The sequence below is a fragment of the Phyllostomus discolor genome, chromosome 4 (genome assembly GCF_004126475.2).
Source record: "Phyllostomus discolor isolate MPI-MPIP mPhyDis1 chromosome 4, mPhyDis1.pri.v3, whole genome shotgun sequence".
Classification (NCBI taxonomy): Eukaryota; Metazoa; Chordata; class Mammalia; order Chiroptera; family Phyllostomidae; genus Phyllostomus; species Phyllostomus discolor.
This window is the reverse complement of record NC_040906.2, coordinates 181,385,600-181,404,671: the sequence shown is the minus strand read 5'-3', so window position 1 is coordinate 181,404,671 and position 19,072 is coordinate 181,385,600. Positions and strand designations below refer to the sequence as shown.

Genomic DNA, 19,072 nt, shown 5'->3' with positions numbered 1-19,072 from the left:
TAAATCACTGTCAGTACTAATCAAGCCAGAGATGATAGTAGCCTACAAATACTACTTACATTTTTGTCCATCTTGTCCAGTTGCAGTGATGTGATTAGGTTTAAAATGTAACTTTTGTGTTAGTGTAGCTGAAATATAAAATAAAGCCTGTCTGAGTGTTCTGTTTTCAGAACATGTTACAACTTTGGAGGATGTGAAAGAATGGAAAGACTGAAACATATAAATTAGTATTCTTTCATGAAAGTCCAGTATAAGTGGACACCTACATGGGGAGTCAAATAGAGCCCATTGCTGGAACATCTGTCGGACCATATGCTTTGGCTTCGGGTTCAGTGTAGAAACTAAAATGCTAATGACTTCATCCATCATTACAGAGCTTTGTGTGCATGCATCATTGCATTGGACAGAGAAATTTGACCGTGGAGTCGTTGAAAGTGGGGAATTATGTGGGTAGATTTGGTAGCACCATTTGTTTCGGTGAATTGAAACGAGGCTGTTTAATGTGTGATTGGTAATCCTATGCAGAGTGCCATCAAAGCTGTGGTGATTGGGCCAATTTGTCAGTAAGTGCCACGGGTGCTGGCACGGTGCCACCACAGGGGGCCTGCCAAAACAGAAAAGTCTGCCATCGCTTTGCCCTTGGTGAGCTTTGTCATGACTAATGTAGTGTGATATGGCCACTTTCTCAGCCAAAGGAAATGTCATTCCTTATGAAGCAATAGATAATTTAAGCGATGGATTGAGAGTAATAGTTGGAGAGTAAAATTAGTAAAATAAGATGCAAATGGCTCTTCAAAACAACCACAGAGAGGGAGATGGACCTCTTGCAGTAACACCTGGTGTCAGCCGAGGGTCAGTGAACATGGTTGGTCGGAATTATCCGGCCACACTGTGTTTTATCTGTTTAGGCAGATGTCATAGCCTTGTTCCTGTAGTACACAGGAACACTGGCACTGTAACCATGGAAATCAGAAGTATGATTTAAGAAAAATGAGTACCACGTTTTAACTGGTGATATATATCACTCTAGTATTTCAACTTTTATCTACCTGATTGCCCACATAGCTCCTTCTGGTGGTCCCATGGTATAGTATTTTTCCATGACTATTTCTACTGTCATATAAAGTGCCAGGACGTTTGCTGCATATTTAATTTCCGCGAGACATTTTATTATTCCTGGTGCTGTTTCTCTTTGAGAGCAAAATCTAGTAATTTTGCATTTATTATAATGAAGATAAGTCCTTGGAAGAAATTAGTCTGTGCCTAGAAATATGCAATCTACAATGGATAATTCACTGAAAATTAATTGGAGAGAAACATTTCAAAGCCAAAGTGACTAAACATGCAATATGTGATAAGCTCTCACTGAGTATCATGGAAAAAGAAACAAAGGAATGAGATACAGTAAAAATGGCCCTTCCTAGGCTTGGTGAAAGTTCTGGCATTTTCCAGGTCATTGTCCTTAAGAGTGACTGACTCACATCTGAAATCCTAGACTAACAAAAGGAAGCATGTAATTACCGGGACAGTGACTAAAGTTGAAGAAACAATGTCAGTATTGCTCAAGTGACATGGTATACATAAATCTTGAGATTTGTGGGAGACTAAAGATATGTCTTAAAATCTTAGAATATTGGAAATACACAAGAGGGATTCAGTTTGTTCTCTATAGAGACTATAGTACAATAATAACTAATGCTTTAAAGCTATATGGTAAGAGTGACATGCTGATTATAAGGAAGAACTTTCTAATGGTAGGTCTGTTGAAACCTACAATGAGCTACTCCAGAAGGTAGTAAAATTACAGTTAGTGGAAGTATCCAAACATAGTCTGGGTAAGCCCTTGCTAAAGATGTAATTTGAGGCTGAATACTTTTTTAAGATCCTTTCAGCCCTGAGAGATGCTTCTATAACTAAGAAAATAACTGTATAGTATCTAAGCACTGCACTATTCCAGCAACATAAACTGGAATGAATGAAAGATTTGACCAAGTCACTGAAGGACATGTAGGACTTGAATGAACAAAGAGTAAGTGGGCATAGTTGTTTCTGAAAAAAGTGTATGTGTATGTGGGTGGTATAGGGACATAAGGAGGGAGATCTTATTGGAGTGGAATGTCAAAATGGGAAGTAGAAGTGAATGTAGTTTATGATGGGTTAGTCCTATGCTGTGATATGCAGGCAAAAGCAGGAAGGAAGCTACTATTAGCAGTACAGACAGCAAGTAACCAAGGCCTTCGATTGGACAGTGTCAGAAGAGTGGGAAAATTTATAGGTAGAGAAGGAGAGGGGCAGGTGGAAGAAGGCAGTAGAGCTTTAGGTCTGCTTGGTACTAGTTGACAGAATTTGGGAATATGTGAGAGAGACATAATAAAAACAGCTCTCTTTCTGAATATCCTCAATAGTTTACTTTTTACAGCCAGCCAGTGAATTTGGTTTCTCATTTTCTGTCTTGGAAATCATTCATCTGTTAGATTCATTGGTTTACATTTTTCTTCCCTACCTTCATAACTGCACAGAAGTTATCCTAAAAGGGAGTGAAAAAAGAGGAGACATTCCCATCCCTTTGGGTTCTTTTAAACCTCAGGAAAAGTTTAACAAGGCAGTCTAAAGCTCTGGCCTGATAAACCTCAGGGTTCTCCTGGTGTCACTTAGGAGAGTCCATCTATGGGCTGGCTTATGGTGCTTTCGGCTGTGGCCTCTCTGGCCCTTGTGGCTAAGGGAACAGGGGTCACGTCAGAGAGCAGTGTTAACCATGTCTGTTGTGCTTTCCTGATGTGTAGACTGTTCTAGACTTCAACTGGTAGATGAACACTAGCCTGCTATTTAAGTCTAATTTTCTCTGTTTATACTTCATTTAAGCACTAGTGATTTTTTTCTGTGTGTATGCTAATTTACAATTAATTCTGCTCCACTTAAGAGACCATGTTCTATTTGGTAGCTAATTGCTATTACTCTTGTCAGTCTTGCTGTTTCCCCAGGACATTGGTTTATTTCAGCTCGTGGCATTATACTTTTCCTTGATAGCTTTCTATAAACAGTTATGGTCATTGGTCTCAAAGTAAAACTATCAACCAAGGACCATGGATTTTAGTGTTTTTTTTCTTTAACTTTCAGCATTTTGGGTGTGTATGCATGTAACAATAAGCATCAGAAATTTTAAACATATTAATCTATGGGATTGTTAAATGTTCCTCAGATTGGCTTTATGTGGCTTTCTACTATAAAGAGTTCAGTGCCTTAAAGATATAGTGCATTCTTTTCCTTTAATAATTTATAAATTCTAAGTTTGTAGTCTACAGATTACATAATCGATTATAAATGAGTAATGAATGTATGGAATATTCTTCATCTTCCTTATCTATCCCTGGAGTATTCTGTAAAAGCTAGGCAGTCATAATAGCTCAAGGATCCCTTCTTATCGATATCCATAAATTACAATTTACTACTTTTCCCGTGCAAAATAATGCACTCTCCCGCAGCTCCTAGAGCTGCCCTTTCAGTGTGCTTTCAGGGTGCTTGTCCCGTCTCGCACTTCGCGCTTTCCACTGAGCTCCTGTGATTAGTGTAACTGCATGGGGGCTCTGGCAGCGGGCTAGGGTCCTTCTTCATGAAAAGGGCTTAATATAAAGATGCAATATTTATAACATCACTTTATTATGAAATACAACAGATATAGAAAACAACACAAGATTAAACCTGTGATTCAGTGCGTTTTTATAAGGTACAGAGCACATGGGCCAGGAAGGGGCCTCAGCCTGCCCTCTGAGAGGCTCTTTCCAAGTGCTGCAACCGGTCACAGCCGACTCTTCTCCCAAGCCCTACAAATAACTGTTATTGTGAATTTTAGTCCTCGTTTCCCTTATTGTTTAAAAAAATTATTGTTCTTTTTTCACTTATATATCTGTCCATAGCTGGTATAGATTATGAGTCTTGTCTATTTTTAAAAATACCTATTAATGTCTCTTTTAATCTTTGGGCTTGTTCTCTATCCATTCCTTTTCTTTGCAGGCTATCTTGTTGGGGAATCCAGGCCACTTGAGTGGTAGTTTTGCAGAGTCTGTGCTTCATTGATTGCATACAATTGTCCTCTTCAGTTCATCACATTCTTCTGAATTTCCTAAAAATTGGGCAAAAGATCAAGTCAGGTCTGATCCTTTAGCAATGCTAGAGGTGGCCCTTGGTGTGATTACAGGGGGCACCGAGGGGAGGCTGGAGTAATCAAGCACAAACTAACCTTGTTATTCGCAGGTTAATGTTCTCCTACTTCATCTACTTCCTCTACTTCTGAAAGCCTCAGCTCTACTCTAAACACATTGTGACTCATTGAATCAAGTTTACCCAGATTATTCATAATCTGCTTTGAAGATAATTACCTTTTCTTAACGTTAATCGGTTACAGACTTTAATCCCATCTTCAAATACTTTCAGAGGGCATTTAGGTTAGTGTTTGATTGACTAATGAGACTAACCTAGCTAAGTTCTTACATCAAAGACCATCATAGTTATAAAATGTATTTTTGGTTTAGAGATTGTTTTGATTATCTTTATGATATTGCTGTTAGAGCTTTTGCACAACACACCAAATATTCTCAACCTCTCTGTTGAATAAGCAGGTACAAATTGCTATTCCCATTTGTAGATGAAAAGGTAGTGATTTGAGTTTGCTTTCTGTGTCTTTAGTTACCAATGGTAGGCTGAGGTTTGGAGATATTAAACAGAAACTTTTAGAAGTAAACAAGTCATAAGTTTTAAATTGCATGCCTTTCTGAGCATTATGAAATCTTGGACAGCCTTCTTCATTCTTTCTATGACATTTGTTATCCCTTTGTTCAGCATATTCACATGGCTATGCTGCCCACCCATAAGTATCTTAATAGCTGTCTTGATGGCCAGATCAACATTTTGTGATCCCAAAGTACAAGAGTGGAGGTGCTTAGATGGTAGTGATGCTTTAGTGTACCAAAGAGACGTACTTCCTTTAGGTGAAGCAGTGAAAGTTCTGTACTTTATAAAGAAAGAAAAAAATATGCTGAGGTTGCTAAGATGTGTGTATGCTAAGACTCAATCTTCTATCTATGAAATTGTGAAGAGGGGAAAAGAATTTTGTGCTAGTATTGCTGTTCCACCTTACTTAAACTGTAAAAGTGGTGGCCGCAGTGCATGGTAAGTGCTTGTTAAGATGGAAAGAGCCTTAAACTTGCGAGGGGCAGTCATGAACAGAAAATGTGTTATGACTGACAGCAGCCAGTCAAACCAGAAAGCACTGGGCCTATAGGAAGACTTCAACAGAGTCCCCTGAAAAGAATGACATCAGGCCATTTGCTGTAAGTGAGGGATGATTGCACAGATTCAGGTATAAATTAGAATTGAAAAAATATAAAAATTATGGATAAAGAAAGAGACTGCATTTACATAATTTTCATTACAGTATATTGTAATAATTGTTTTAAATTAGTAATTGTTGTTAATCTCTTTCTGTGCCTAATTTATAAATGAAGATTTATCGTAGGTATGTGTGTATAGTATACATGCCCTTGGGAGAGACCACTGTAATGAGAATTGTGAAGCTAATCAATGGTCAGTTTAGGACTAGATCCTAGGAAAGGGTATCCCAACTAGGCAAGGGTCAGTCTACTTACCCATGCTCTCTGCATGACCCCTCACATGGGTCACCTGCTCCCAATACTGCAAAGATAACTGTGCTTCTTAAGTTAAAACTTCTTTTCTTGTTTAATAGCTGACTTTACTTTTTGTTACTTATGATCCTGAGTCTAGTAATTTGCTGTCCCCAGCACATTTATATCCTGCTTTGTATCAGAATTATAGTAATTGCCACCTTTCTTTTTCTGTCAGATATTATTCAGTCCATTCAGTTCTTTCATTGCCACATAGTAAATACATTGGTGAACTTCCTGTTAGCAGTTTAGTGTAATTATTCCTAGAAGAACACCATTTTCTTGTTAAGTGTGATTCTACTGAAAAAAAAAAATTCTAGCAGATAGAAATGAGTGCTTTTCCCCAAGAAATGACATAAAGTTTCTAATCTTTATGTTTGCCACGATACTCTTTCATGTTTCTGAAGTGCTTCGATTTAATTATTTGATGATGATGATGATAGCTGTGTGTCATCCCTGTGATAGAGAACAAAAAAATTCACCTGGCAGACAAGCCCTGGGAAGGAACCCATATGTCCTTGGGATTAATTTGGCTAGATTGTTACATGATTCACCTCAATCTCAGTTAATTATGTGTTCAAATTTACTTTGGGGTCAGTTTTGGAAAGAAATGACAAGTACTGACAAATCATGTGCCCTCCTCTGAATGCTGTTCGGCAGGAACCTGAATACCAGTTGCAGACAAACAGTCTCATTCCAGTCTCTGTAGCTCTAAGAGGATAAAGAAGTTATAGATCATTATGTACTCAGGAAAAGCAGTAAAAAATAAATAAAACAATAAACATAATTTTATTTTGTCTTGAAGTCAAAAGAGTGAAATAATCTCTGGAAGTCTTCTAAGTGCCACATTATTTAATTTAAAATTAAATTTTATTAATTTATTCTCAACCTTTGAAAAGAGAAGATGAAATAAACTGTACTTGCCCATTCTAACTGTACCATATTACCTTTTAGGATTTCATGTTGAAAAGTAATAGAAAATGATTACTTTTACGCCACTTAACAGTCCAGAAAAAAAGGGGATTCTAGGAATTGTTGACAACATTTCAGACTGTCGTTGGACAGAATTGGGGTGCACACCCATTTTTAGACCTGTCACTGCTGATGAGAATAGGACCACTGTGATCGTGTTCAATCAATGTGCCTAGGGCTGTCATACCTCAATACATAACCTAGGGATCTTGTAAAAATGCAGATTTGGATTTAGGAGGCCTAGAGGGACCAATAAACTGTAATAATCTGAGAGGGGATCTGGATGCCACTGGTCTGTAGACCACATTGTCAGTAGCAGAGGGTTGAGTTAATAACCTTGTTACTATAGATGTTGGGAATTAACCAGTATCAGCACTAAACTGCTTTATGCCAGGAATCGGACTAGTCAAATAAACACCGCATGCATCCTGCATGATGAGGCTTAGTTGATTTAACAGAGAGTTGATAATACTTAGGAAATACAATGACTTGCCAGGGACATTGGTAAGTGAGAAGTCTCTACAACCTACACTGTAGACAAAGTATGTGAGAAAGCATGGCAAGGATCTGGGGATGGGGAAGAGGAATAGAAAAAGGAAGTGATTAGGTTGTAATCCGTGGATCATTTAATTTTTTTTAATTTATTTTTCAGCATATCTCAAAGTGGGGGTTATTTGGAATGGAAAAAATCATATAAAATCTCAAAGCAGGATGAGGATTTCATTTATTTTTCACTGGAATTGAAAAATAAATAAATGAAGGCAGAAAACTATATGCAAACATTGCTGCATAAGAAAAATGTACCACTAGCTGTTACTGCCTTCTTCATAGCCCTGCACACTCTACTAAAATGACAGCTTGTAGTAAGGCAAAGACCTATTATTTTGGATTATAAAAGAAAAAGTTACCATTTTTGACTTCTGTACACCAACTGCTATATTTAACTGTAATGCGTATTAGAAGCTGAGTGAATAAAACAATGTCTCATATGGCGGATTATGTTTTTTCACTGGTACAATGCATTAATTAAGGCTCAACAACAAATAATGGATTTGCCGGGCTAGACATATACCAATAAAAACAGCAGCTTTGGTTCAGTTTAAAAGGAATCCTACTGAATTTCATGTCATCAAACCTGGCAAAAGTTTGTGGGGACTACATAGACATTTTCCGCTAATTTAACCACAAGAATAATTTATCACAGATATTGGTTGCCAAGATGCTTTAGATTTGTGGGAATGCTAAGAACCTGTTTTTTAAAAGATTGCTTTCTGTTTGCAGAGACGAAATGGAGAGGATATACCAGTAGCTCAGACTAAGAACATCAATCACAGAAGATTTGCTGCTTCCTTTAGATTGCAAGAAGTGACAAAAACCGACCAGGATTTGTATCGCTGTGTAACTCAATCAGAACTAGGTTCTGGTGTATCCAATTTTGCTCAACTTATTGTGAGAGGTAAGGTAAAATGGTTTCACTATATGAAATTGCATGGTTTTATTAGAACAAAAGTGACATTGTAAATATTTGGATTGTCTTTGAAACCTAGTTCTCTTCATCTCAGGTTACTATAAAATTATATTATTTTAAAAATTTTGGTAATGTCTTAAAATGAAATTAAGACTATAGTTCTACAGTTTGTCAAACAAGTTTTCATCAGCTGTTTTCTTTTCATTGAATGGAGTCTCCTTTAAAATGCTCTAATAGGGCTAGCCATATAAAACATTTCAATTCTTTATTGCCATCATCTGGTTTGCATTTAACTTTAGATCCATATTTCCTTTTCTTCTTATAGTTTCAGACTTCATTATTGTTGTTCAAGTTCAGTTGTCTCCTCCCCCCCGCCCCCCACTCGCCACACCCATCCCCACCTCCCACCCTCGATCCTACCTGCCTTTGGCTTTGTCCTTGGGTCCTATATACATGTTCCTCGAAGACTCCCTTTTTTCCTTGTTGTCCTCTTCCCCTCGTCCCTCCAGTTACTGTTAGTTTGTTCTTTATTTCAAAGTCTCTGGTTCTATTTTGCTTGCTTGTTTGTTTTCTTGATTAGGTTCCACTTATAGGTGAGATCATATGGTATTTGTTTTTCATCGCCTGCCTTATTTCACTTAGCATAATGCTCTCCAGATCCATCCATGCTGTTGCAAAGACTAGGAGCTCCTTCTTTCTTTCTTCTGGGTGGTATTCCATTGTGTCAATGTATGACAGTTTTTTGATCCACTCATTTACTGATGGGGGTGGATCATATTTCTTTTTTTAAACAGTTACATGGATACTATATTTGCTCTTCAAAACATTGTGGCAATGAGGTCACCTTCAAAGTTCCTATCCTATGTAGACCTGTAAATTTTATTGGTATCAAAATGCAATGCTTGATGCTCACTAATTCCAGATGCCTATAGTCTCAGGGAGTTAGACTTGCTAAGAGGTCCTCATTAATATTCTTCAATACCAAGGTTGCTAGAAGAATTGTGAGGGATTATGACAAATGAGTACATATCAGAAGTGAATACTGGAGAAATAACTACAAGTACTAATATGTTATCACATTCATTCAAAATTTACTGAGTCCATTTTATTCCACACACTGTTCTAGGCTGCAGAGCTGGAATTGTAAACAGAATACAAAGCCCATGCCCATATGAAACTTATTATTGAGTTATGTTAGGTACACATAAAAAGTTATCAAAAATGTAGTACTGTGGTATGTGTTACAAAGAAAAATAAACTTATAAAATGACAAGGATTTATATTTTTGTTAAGGAGATCTGGAAGGCCTCTTTGAGAGTTGACAACGCAGTTAAAACTGTAAAAAATGAGGATATCTCTCACGTGAAACTTTAGAGGTAATGCAGTTTCGTTCAAGCATCAATCAATAATGATGTAAATAAAAATAATTATAGATTATGTAAGTCACTTCAGGGAGAAGTTTGCCAGATTCTAACAAAATATCCAAACTGGACTGAGATGTATCAGAGGCACCAGGGAAGGCCCCCGTAAGGAAGTTTTCTTTGGAATTGGATCCGAAAGTTGAGAAAAAGCTGCTCTAGTAAGGGGTGTGGCTGTGGGGATAGGGTTAAGTGAAAGAAGTGTCCTCAGACAGACAGCAAGGCCTGTGTCAAAAGCCCAGGGCTGGCAGGAGAATGAGATATATCCATATTCAAGTTAATATATTTTATAAAGCTTGACACCAAATGACTTTACATACATTATTTCATTTTAAGATTTACTTGATTTTAATGTCTTAACCTTTAATACTTTTAGAAGGAAAAAAATGTGGTTCAGACTATTTCATAATTGCCGAGAGCCACAGCAATCTAATAATGGACTGTGCCAGGGTTTAACCCCATCTTTCCAGACTCCCACTGCTGGGCGCATTCTCCCCCACCACAGCTTTATCTAACCTTTACATTATAAAGTAATGCTGTTAGCCTCTTCTAATGTTTTTGCCTTGGCAGATCCTATAGATCATCAATAAAAAACTTTATCTTTACAGATTGATATGACTCTTGTTTTCAGTGTAACTCCTATCCTGTCTGCAGACTCAGCTCAAATCACTTGCTTGATATTTATGAAATCACAGCCCAATTAATTGAATAAGAAAATCTGATCATTTTCACCTCCAGGTTTCGGTAGAAAGTGTAGAAAAAAGGTTTATTTTCTGCTCATGCATACTTGCATATTCATTTTTGTTGAGCTTCATTCTGGCATCTGTCTCACCTGAGCATACTTTTTTTTTTCATTTTTACTGTTGACACTGATCCAGAAGTCCCCATCCCCCACCCTTTGCCTGCTTCCACCCACCTCCACTCTTACCTTCTCTCTAGCCATCTCAACGCTGTTGTCTCAGTGTTTAATATGCCAGGGATGTGGGGAGGGGTGTGTGTTCTTGTTTCATTATGCTCATTATAACCACATGGCACTGTATGTTCATGCACTACACAGCCACTGAAGGGGATGATGGTTTTTAACAGTGCAGATAGAGTGCTTTTGAATAGCTTCCTGTTATACACACATATAATTGGTTTTTGTAGAAATGACGTTGTGATGTATTAAACAACTTATAGAAGGCAGAGATTACAGTTTTTATCCAGGAGCACCCTTTATAGATATAATTTCTTTTTTTATATGCTGTTTCTTTTTAGAGATTTATTTTGTCATATTAGTTCTTCCTTATTTATCTAAATCAACATGTAGATTTTACATTTTTTTTTAAACCTGGAACTACCGTGTGGCTATTTGAAATTTGTTACTTGTGGAATTAATGTTTTTTTTTCTATAAAATTTATAAGTGGATCCCTGGCTGATATGGCTTAGTGGATTAAGTGCCAGCCTGTGAACCAAAGGGTCGCTGGTTCAATTCCTAGTCAGGGCACATGCCTGGGTTGCGGGCCAGGTCCCCTTTAGGGGGCACGCACGAGAGGCAACCACACACTGATGTTTCTCTCTCTCTCTCTCTTTCTCCTTCCTTGCCCCTCTAAAAATAAATAAAAACTTAAAAGTAATTTATAAGTGGAGAATTTTGATTATCATAGAAATGTTTGGCTTTTTTCCTTTATTTTTATTTTTGTAAAGAAAGTTCTACCATTTAGCATATATTTTACTTCGGTTTTATATTTTACCTGTTGGGCTAAAATATGACGGAGCTTCGGGTGTGCTATCCAGAATCTGCTAGCACTTTAGAAACACATTTTGATGGTTTTGGCAGTTTTATTTTTCTTTTCAACATATTTCATTTTGCTATATATCTAATATTTGCAGGTGATACTTTGCTTGCTGCTGTATTTGGGAACTAATATACAGCAATAAATGTTCTTGTTTGTCCAGATAAACACCAAATAAATATAGCCAGCCCACATACCCTTCAGGGGTCAGCTGCCCTGGTGTTGAAATAATGCTAAGAATTTACTATGGTGACTAGTCCTGTCTCTCATTGGCACTTTCAAAACTGACATCCTGTTACAAGGATAAAAAAGATGGTAATTTTAAGGGAAATTTTGGGAGCAGTGATATGAATAGTCTTTAATAAGAGCTGGCATGGGATTGCCTGTTGTCAAAGATGACCCAAGGGCAAGAGTTTATTAGTGCATTTTCTCCTAAACTGAAGTGACAGGGCATGCTTAAGGCTTTTTTGTTGCTGTTTGTTACAAATGAAAATTTTACTGCAAAATTCTCATGTTGAAGAGTATTGATCTGTGTTCCCACAACTAGAGGAAGGGGGAAAAAAAAACGTATACTGAAATGGAATGTACCTTGCCATGACTTTAGCATTGCTGCTCCCCGATCATTGTGAGTAATGATAATGTCTTCAGCTTGTGGAAGCCAATCTTTATTGACAAAGAAGTTTTTACGGAGATGAGATGAAGAGCAGATGTTTTTGCTCGATGTTCCTAGAAAATCGAAGTGTAAAAATGTGAAATACAGGTTGAAATGCTATTTACAAGCCTTAAACCAAAAGCACCAACTTTATAGTCTAAGTTATGTTATATGGATTCTCATTTTCTACCTCATTTGCACGCCTCTCTTTTCTTTTTCACCTGTCTGAATTAAAGACCGTCTTGCATTTCTAACCAGCTGAACCACAATAAGCTTCTATAAAACTCTCCGATTGCTACAATAGACAATTTTTATTTCCATTTGTTAGTTATACTTTATATCTCTTATGTTTATCTGGAAAATTCTAATTACACTTTAGGTCATTTAAGGTCAAAGGCACAGTTTTTTTGTTTGGCTTTGTTGCTGGTTTGATTTTTAAATTTTAGTGGCAGCTATTAGCCGTTATCAAAATACTCTGCACATAAGGATCGTTAATATTTTTTTTACGTATTTTAATAAGTATCCATGACCTTTAGCTGTAAAGTAAATGCCACTTCATTTATCCAGCCTAATTCAGTGTGGCTGGATCTGTAAAACATGTTTGGTGTTTAAGATAATGAAGAGTTGAATTGTTGTTGACACACACCTTTGTAAGACAATGCCAACCTGCTGAAAAAAATAAGGGTGTTTACTGACTTTTGTCACTGGGAAGTGCAGAGATAGGCTTCGGTGCTGGTTCATTTAGTCATGAAAGAGCTAGATTCTTTCCAAGACTTTGCTCAGCAGTCCATGGTTTTGTCTCCTTGTCATAGGGTAGCAATATGGGTATAATTCCTTGGTCACATCCACTTGGATTTAGAGAGGTTATTATTGCCTACGAGTTTCAAAAATTGCATGCTTGCATATGGAGTGACAGCTAGAATGTCCTGTAGAGAATGTTTGTACATGGGACTTAAGGGCATAAATGATGTTATTTAGAGAGTATTATTAAGTCTTGTCAGGTAAGATGGGAACTGAACAAGTATTTCATAAGAAGGTACAATAGCTCAGTGGATTGAGTGCGGACTGCGAACCAAAGCATCGCAGGTTTGATTCCCAGTCAGGGCACATGCCTGGGTTGCAGGCCACAGCCCCCAGCAACCGCACATTGATGTTTCTCTCTCTCTCTTTCTCTCTCCCTTCCCTCTCTAAAAATAAATAAATAACTTCACTTTAAAAAAAAAAGAAAATTAGGAACTTTATATATAAAAAAAGAAGGTACAACTTAACCTGGAAAGACACACAGAGTTTGGAATTGGGCAATGTGGAAGAAGGGTGTTACAGTACGTCAGGTAACAGTGTGGAGTGGGGTCATGGCTTATTTGATGAAAGGTGAGGGGTAATGGATTCCGTCACCTGTACCAGTTACTCACTACACACGTATGTGAAATAGGAAAGAAGTCCAAACTAACACTAGTTTTGCATTTGAACATTTTAGGTTGTGTTCTTGTTGTAATTGTTTATAGTTATGTTCCATCAGAGCCTATCTAGTTCATTTTTGTTGGCATCGGCACCTAGTACATCTTTGCATAAAGACATTGATGCTTTTCACCCTGGCTAGTGTGGCTCAGTGGATTGAGCACAGGCTGCAAAACAGAGAGTCACCAGTTTGATTCCCAGTCAGAGCACATGCCAGGGTTGTGGGCCAGGTCCCCAGTAGGGAGTGCGCAAGAGTCAACCACACATCAATATTTCCCTTCCTCTCTTTCTCCCTCCCTTCCTCTCTCTCTCTAAAATAAATAATAAAATCTTAAAAATAAAAGACACTGTTGCTTTTCTAAAAATTAATAAACTTGTCTAGTTGAAGGCAGAGCAGTGGGGCTGACCCTAAAAGATGTAGGGAATGGGTGATGAACCACATACCCTTCTTTCCCACCTACAGATGGAGTAAGGATTGCTGGCGAACAGGAAAAGATAACAATTGTTGTCGTGTATTCTCTTTCATTTTTAGTAAGAACTAGAAATGGTCACTTAAATTTAGCATTAAAACTTGTTCCACTTGTAAAATAATTCTGATTTAATCAATATGTTATATTCTAGTCTTTTTGTATATACCAGTTAAAAATTGGGTTTGAATACTTGATTTTAATATTTTTTATATTAGAAGTAAGGACATACAGGAAGTGGTAAAGATGACATACTTTACTAATACTTTTGGTGGTGGTTAAAGCCCATGGGATTTCTAGTTTGAGGGCTTCAGCACTCTGCTTAAAAACACACTGATGATTTTTCACTCATTTTCTTTCATAGCACAGCTGTGGGACTCATGAATCCACACAGAGATCCTTTTTCTTAACGGTGACTTGATAACTTTTCCTTGCCTATATTGTGAAAACTAGTCAACTAGAATTATCTGGGGGAATTCAATTTAAACCCCTATGGTTTACAAAACCCGAGCCATCGTGAAAGTGTAAGGACACATGGATAGACCACGTAGTGGTTTTCTCCAACTCCCCGTACACAATTAGAAAAGCACCTGCCATTGGTGAGATCAGATGTCTACGATTTGGAGGAGACTCCAAATGTCACATATCTAAAAATTTTACTTTTCTGTCCTTGAGTATATAAAAGAAACATTTGGAGTTTCCTCTCATTTCATTCATCATAGCTACTTGTAATTCAGGTGATTCAATGTAGGGAATGTCTGGTACATTTTTAAATTCTCAGTGAGCAAAAGGATACTAGATGTCCTTATTTTAGACAGTGCATTATTACTGAAACTCTGTTCTGTCCACTCGTGTACATCATTCCAAATACTTTCTCCTGATACTTTTTTCCTCTGAATTTCCTTATGCTTCTTTACAAAAATGATACAGTGCAGCACTCATTTAGCCCGAGTGGTTATTTTCATGTTATGTATTCTCTGTTTGTTTCAAAAATAAAGATGTAGCAAGAGTTCTTTCCCAAAGGATATCTGATTGCATTTACGTGGACAATTCACATGTAGGACCTCTACATAATGTTTAGCGTTTCAGGTGCTGGGCCCTGCTTTTGGAGTGAATCTTTGGGGAGTTTGCTTTTGTTGGAGCTTTCTTAAGAATTTGAGAAGGATCAAAAAGGAAGGAGAATGATTTGCATGCCAAATAACTCTTTCTGTTGCACTCTCGGGAATTTAATTTCAGAACACTGACACGAGGTCCTTACTTTCCTTCTGAATCTCTCAGTTCTGTTCTCTTGAAGTCTGTGATAAATGAAATTTGGGCCCACTTCTTCCAAAAGACATATCAACTTCTCAGACTAACAGTGTTTTTGTAATTTATTTTTCCCTCACTGTCTACTATTTTTTCCCTTACCCCAATCCAATAAGGAAATAATGAACTTGATTTGCAACTTCATTGGAAAAATCAGCTAGCAGCCTTTACTGAATAATTAAAATGACAAGTAGTAGGCACTAGGAAATTACAGAGAAAGGGCAGGCATAGTCTCAGGTCTCAAGTAATTTTTAACTTAATTATTGTATAGGAAAATGTAGAGTTATTGAATTTGCAGCACAGAGTTTTGACTTTGATTTTGGTAAAATTTTTAATTTCATAAAATAAAAACACCTACGAAAGGATCTATTCTATTAAAACCTTTTATTAAGCATTTATCTTATAAATATATTATATCGTAAGATCATTAAAGAGTATTAACCGAAAGTTCTGTAACTAACTGAACTCAGTCAGCGAGATAGAGGGATGATTCACAGTGTTTACTCAGGGGTGCAGTGAGTCAGGTGGGGGGTGATGTGCATTACGGAGGGGCAGTATTTCATTGGTTGTAGTTCTTGAGTTTCTCCCCCCTCCTACCACTTCATCTTCTAAAGAGTCAATAATAGCATGCTTCTGTATTAGCGTATGACTGACAGATGGATTTGATATGTGGCTTCTTGCAGTTAGTATACACTATTTGCCACATAGATGGTTACGTCTTTTTAAAAGCCTGCAAATCCACTTTCCACTTACTAGTAAAATACCATCAGGAACTTGACTTACTAAGAGTACACACTAGGACTTAAACAAAAATCAGAAAACACTCATGAAGTGTTAGAAGTCAAAGATAAATCAGTCAAAATGAACTTTTTCAATGTTTGTCATATTACTACTGAAAGAACCACCCCCCCCATCTTGGTTACTGTAATTCATGCTATTTCCTTCTCTAAGAAACATTTAATCTATTGGAAATAAAAACAGTCATAAAGTATACACAGATAAGTACAGATAAATATTTATATATGGTTAGTTCTTGGCATGGATTGTGTTTGCTTCACAGTTATCAGTTTTTATAAAAAAAAAGTTGTACTATTTTAGTGTTAAAAGTGAGGATTTGGGGAGTAAAAGTGTGGATTGGGCAGAGATTAAATTATTGTAGAAAAATCCACAAGGATTTTATCAGTGTGTATTCACAGCCACCTCTCTCTGCTCAGCTTTATCTTAGCTCTGATATTTGTTTTTGAGGAAATCATGGCCTACCAGCATGTTCTCATCTCCTACCAGGAACAGGGACAGAATTACTTTTGAATTCAGGATTTAATTTGGAAGTTAACTTTGTTTTGCTCTCCATCTCCGCTTTCTGGGCCTTAAACTAATACTTGTTATCTTTCTGCTGTAATGCGTTTGGAAACAGATTTGTTTGTGATGTCACAGAATCTGTTCTTGTGTTTAAACAAAGACACAACAAATGGATAATTACCTATACCCTGTTGAGAGGAAGTTTTACCCACATGGTTATTTACATCTTCTTAATTGCCATTGGCGTTTTCTTTCATCTTTATACACATATAGAGGAAACCATTGCTGCTGTCATGTGCCCATGTTACCCCTCCACTAGCTTCCCTTCACATTAAGGAAAATAAAAATCAAAGCCCTCTTCTGGTCCAAAAGGCCTTTGATGAAATTTCCCCTGGATATCCTTAACATTTTTTTCTTTTCTTTTAAAAATTATTTTATTGTTGTTCAAGTACAGTTGTCTGCATTTACCTCCCACCACTACCCCCAACCCCAGCCATCCCCCCTCCTTCCCCTGCCTCCACCCCACCTTGGTTTTGTCCCTGTGTCCTTTATAGTTGTCTCATTTCTCTGAACCCACAGCAGGTGCGCTGACTCTCCCAAGCATACTCCTCCCCTAGGGCCTTCACAATTGCTATTTCCTCCATCCAAACATCTTTTTTTCTCAAACATTTGCATGCTTTCGCATTATTTCATTCAGGTTTCCTCTCAACCATTTCCAAAATACCTGAAAACCAAGTAATACTTATTTTCTATTGTAAAAGAGAATTTATTGATTTTTAATAGAGTTTTTTCTAGTTATTTAGCTCTAAGTTTTTAAAAGCTCTTTGTGTAGTGGCTGCTATTAGTATGCGCAGAGCAGTATCTGTACAAGACAATGGCATCAAATATTTTTGTGTTGTTTGGTGAGATACAACAAATAGAAATGCATGTTAATTAATCGCATCCTTCCTTAGTCTGAGTTTTATTGCACACCCTCAGGGTGCCTGGCTCTTTTGTCTCACCTTCACTGCCATCACTGTCGTGCATGTGGCCCTCTCCTTGTTCCTGTGTCTCCTTTGCCCACCTAACCTGAGTGACACTGGCTTCCTTTCCCTCGATTTAATGCACTTGCTCTCTCCTCCCTTAGGGACTCAGCTTTTCCTGCCTGTCGTGTTTGTTCACCTGTCTTAAAAATCATACTGCATTTCTACCATCTGCCTCTTCCACTATATTGACAAGTCAGTGACTATTCCCTTTTGCTTGTTACTGTTGTGTCTCTGTAGCCAGTCCCCTGGCCAGCATCCAGCAAATATAATTAAGTAATTGTTGCTAAAGAAACAAAACTAACATGGATTGTAAAGTGCCATATGAATGGCATGGACTTAATGTGTGGAGCAGAGGAGGGTAGACTCATTGCTGTCTAGGGTGATCAGGGGTTGTGTTAAGGAGCAGGTAAAGTTTTATCTTACCATTGACTTGTGGGTAGGATGTGGGTAGTTGAAGAAAAGTAAAGGGCATTTCAAGCAGAAGGCATGGTGTACACAAGCATACGCTCTTGTGGACTAGTATTAAACAATGACTGTGACACAGTGGTTTCCAGGGAAGAAGACTGAGAAGTGTACTTTGAGGTCTGACTATGGAGCAGTTTGAATGCCAGGCTAAGGAATACAGAGGCCCCCACTGCTATCTGAAAATGGAGCACTTCTATGGAAATGTGCCTATGCCAAAATGGTGTAATGCAAAGAAGCAATTACTATTAATTTGCAAGGAAAATTTTTTCATCATTCCCAGAATGAAAATACAACACACGCACAAATGTCTTTATTTCCTTCATTATGATCAAAAAGCTTAATTACGTCCAGTTTTATACCAAGCATAACATTTTTACGAGCTCTTTGGATACCTTAGGACCCATCTTGTTAACGGATGCACAACATAAATTGAGACAAAGCACAGATGACCACTGGCTACTGCAGCTTGAGGCTGAGACATTAAGTGTAGTTTCCAGGGAAGGAGCTCGGCAGGGCCGCTCTGGCTGTTCGAGGTTCTGCTGCCTGTAATAACTGCTCTCTGCAAAACAAACACTGAATCCTGTTTTTGCTTTTTGCCCTGTTTTGTAAAAGCAAAAATCTTCTTGTGATTTCTTTGAGTAGATGAAAATGGGTAGTAGTCTACATCTTCCATAAAAGTGAAGTAGTGTACTTAAACTTACAAAATGTTGTGTCAATTATATCTTTTTTTAAAAGATTTTATTTATTTATTTTTTAGAATGGGAAGGGAGGGAGAAAGAGAGAGAGAGAGAAACACCAATGTGGGGTTGCTGGGGGTCATGGCCTGCAACCCAGGCATGTACCCTAACTGGGAATCGAACCTGTGACACTTTGGTTCGCAGCCCACGCTCAATCCACTGAGCTACACCAGCCAGGGCTTCAATTATATCTTAATAAAGCTGGAAAAGTATATATTGAAGAAAGTGAAGTGGTGTAATGCAAACTTTCAAAAAGCAGGAGGAACCTGTTTGCATTTATTGTGTCCATTGATTTAGGAATTTCTGGGAGTTTCAGAGTAGTTACTCTTGTCTTCATATATCAGAAAACTGG

The 19,072-nt window shown here is 37.6% G+C and overlaps 1 protein-coding gene across 8 annotated transcripts in view; it reads left to right on the top strand.

The window, feature by feature from the left end:
- The window catches only part of PTPRK (protein tyrosine phosphatase receptor type K), a 490,478-nt gene that overhangs the window by 256,581 nt on the left and 214,825 nt on the right, over nucleotides 1-19,072 (top strand). For all 8 annotated transcript variants that reach the window (XM_036024680.1, XM_028510317.2, XM_036024685.1 and 5 more), the window contains exon 6: nucleotides 7,932-8,106. In XM_036024680.1, coding sequence (XP_035880573.1) covers nucleotides 7,932-8,106 — 175 coding nt within the window. The remainder of the gene's footprint in view (nucleotides 1-7,931; nucleotides 8,107-19,072) is intronic.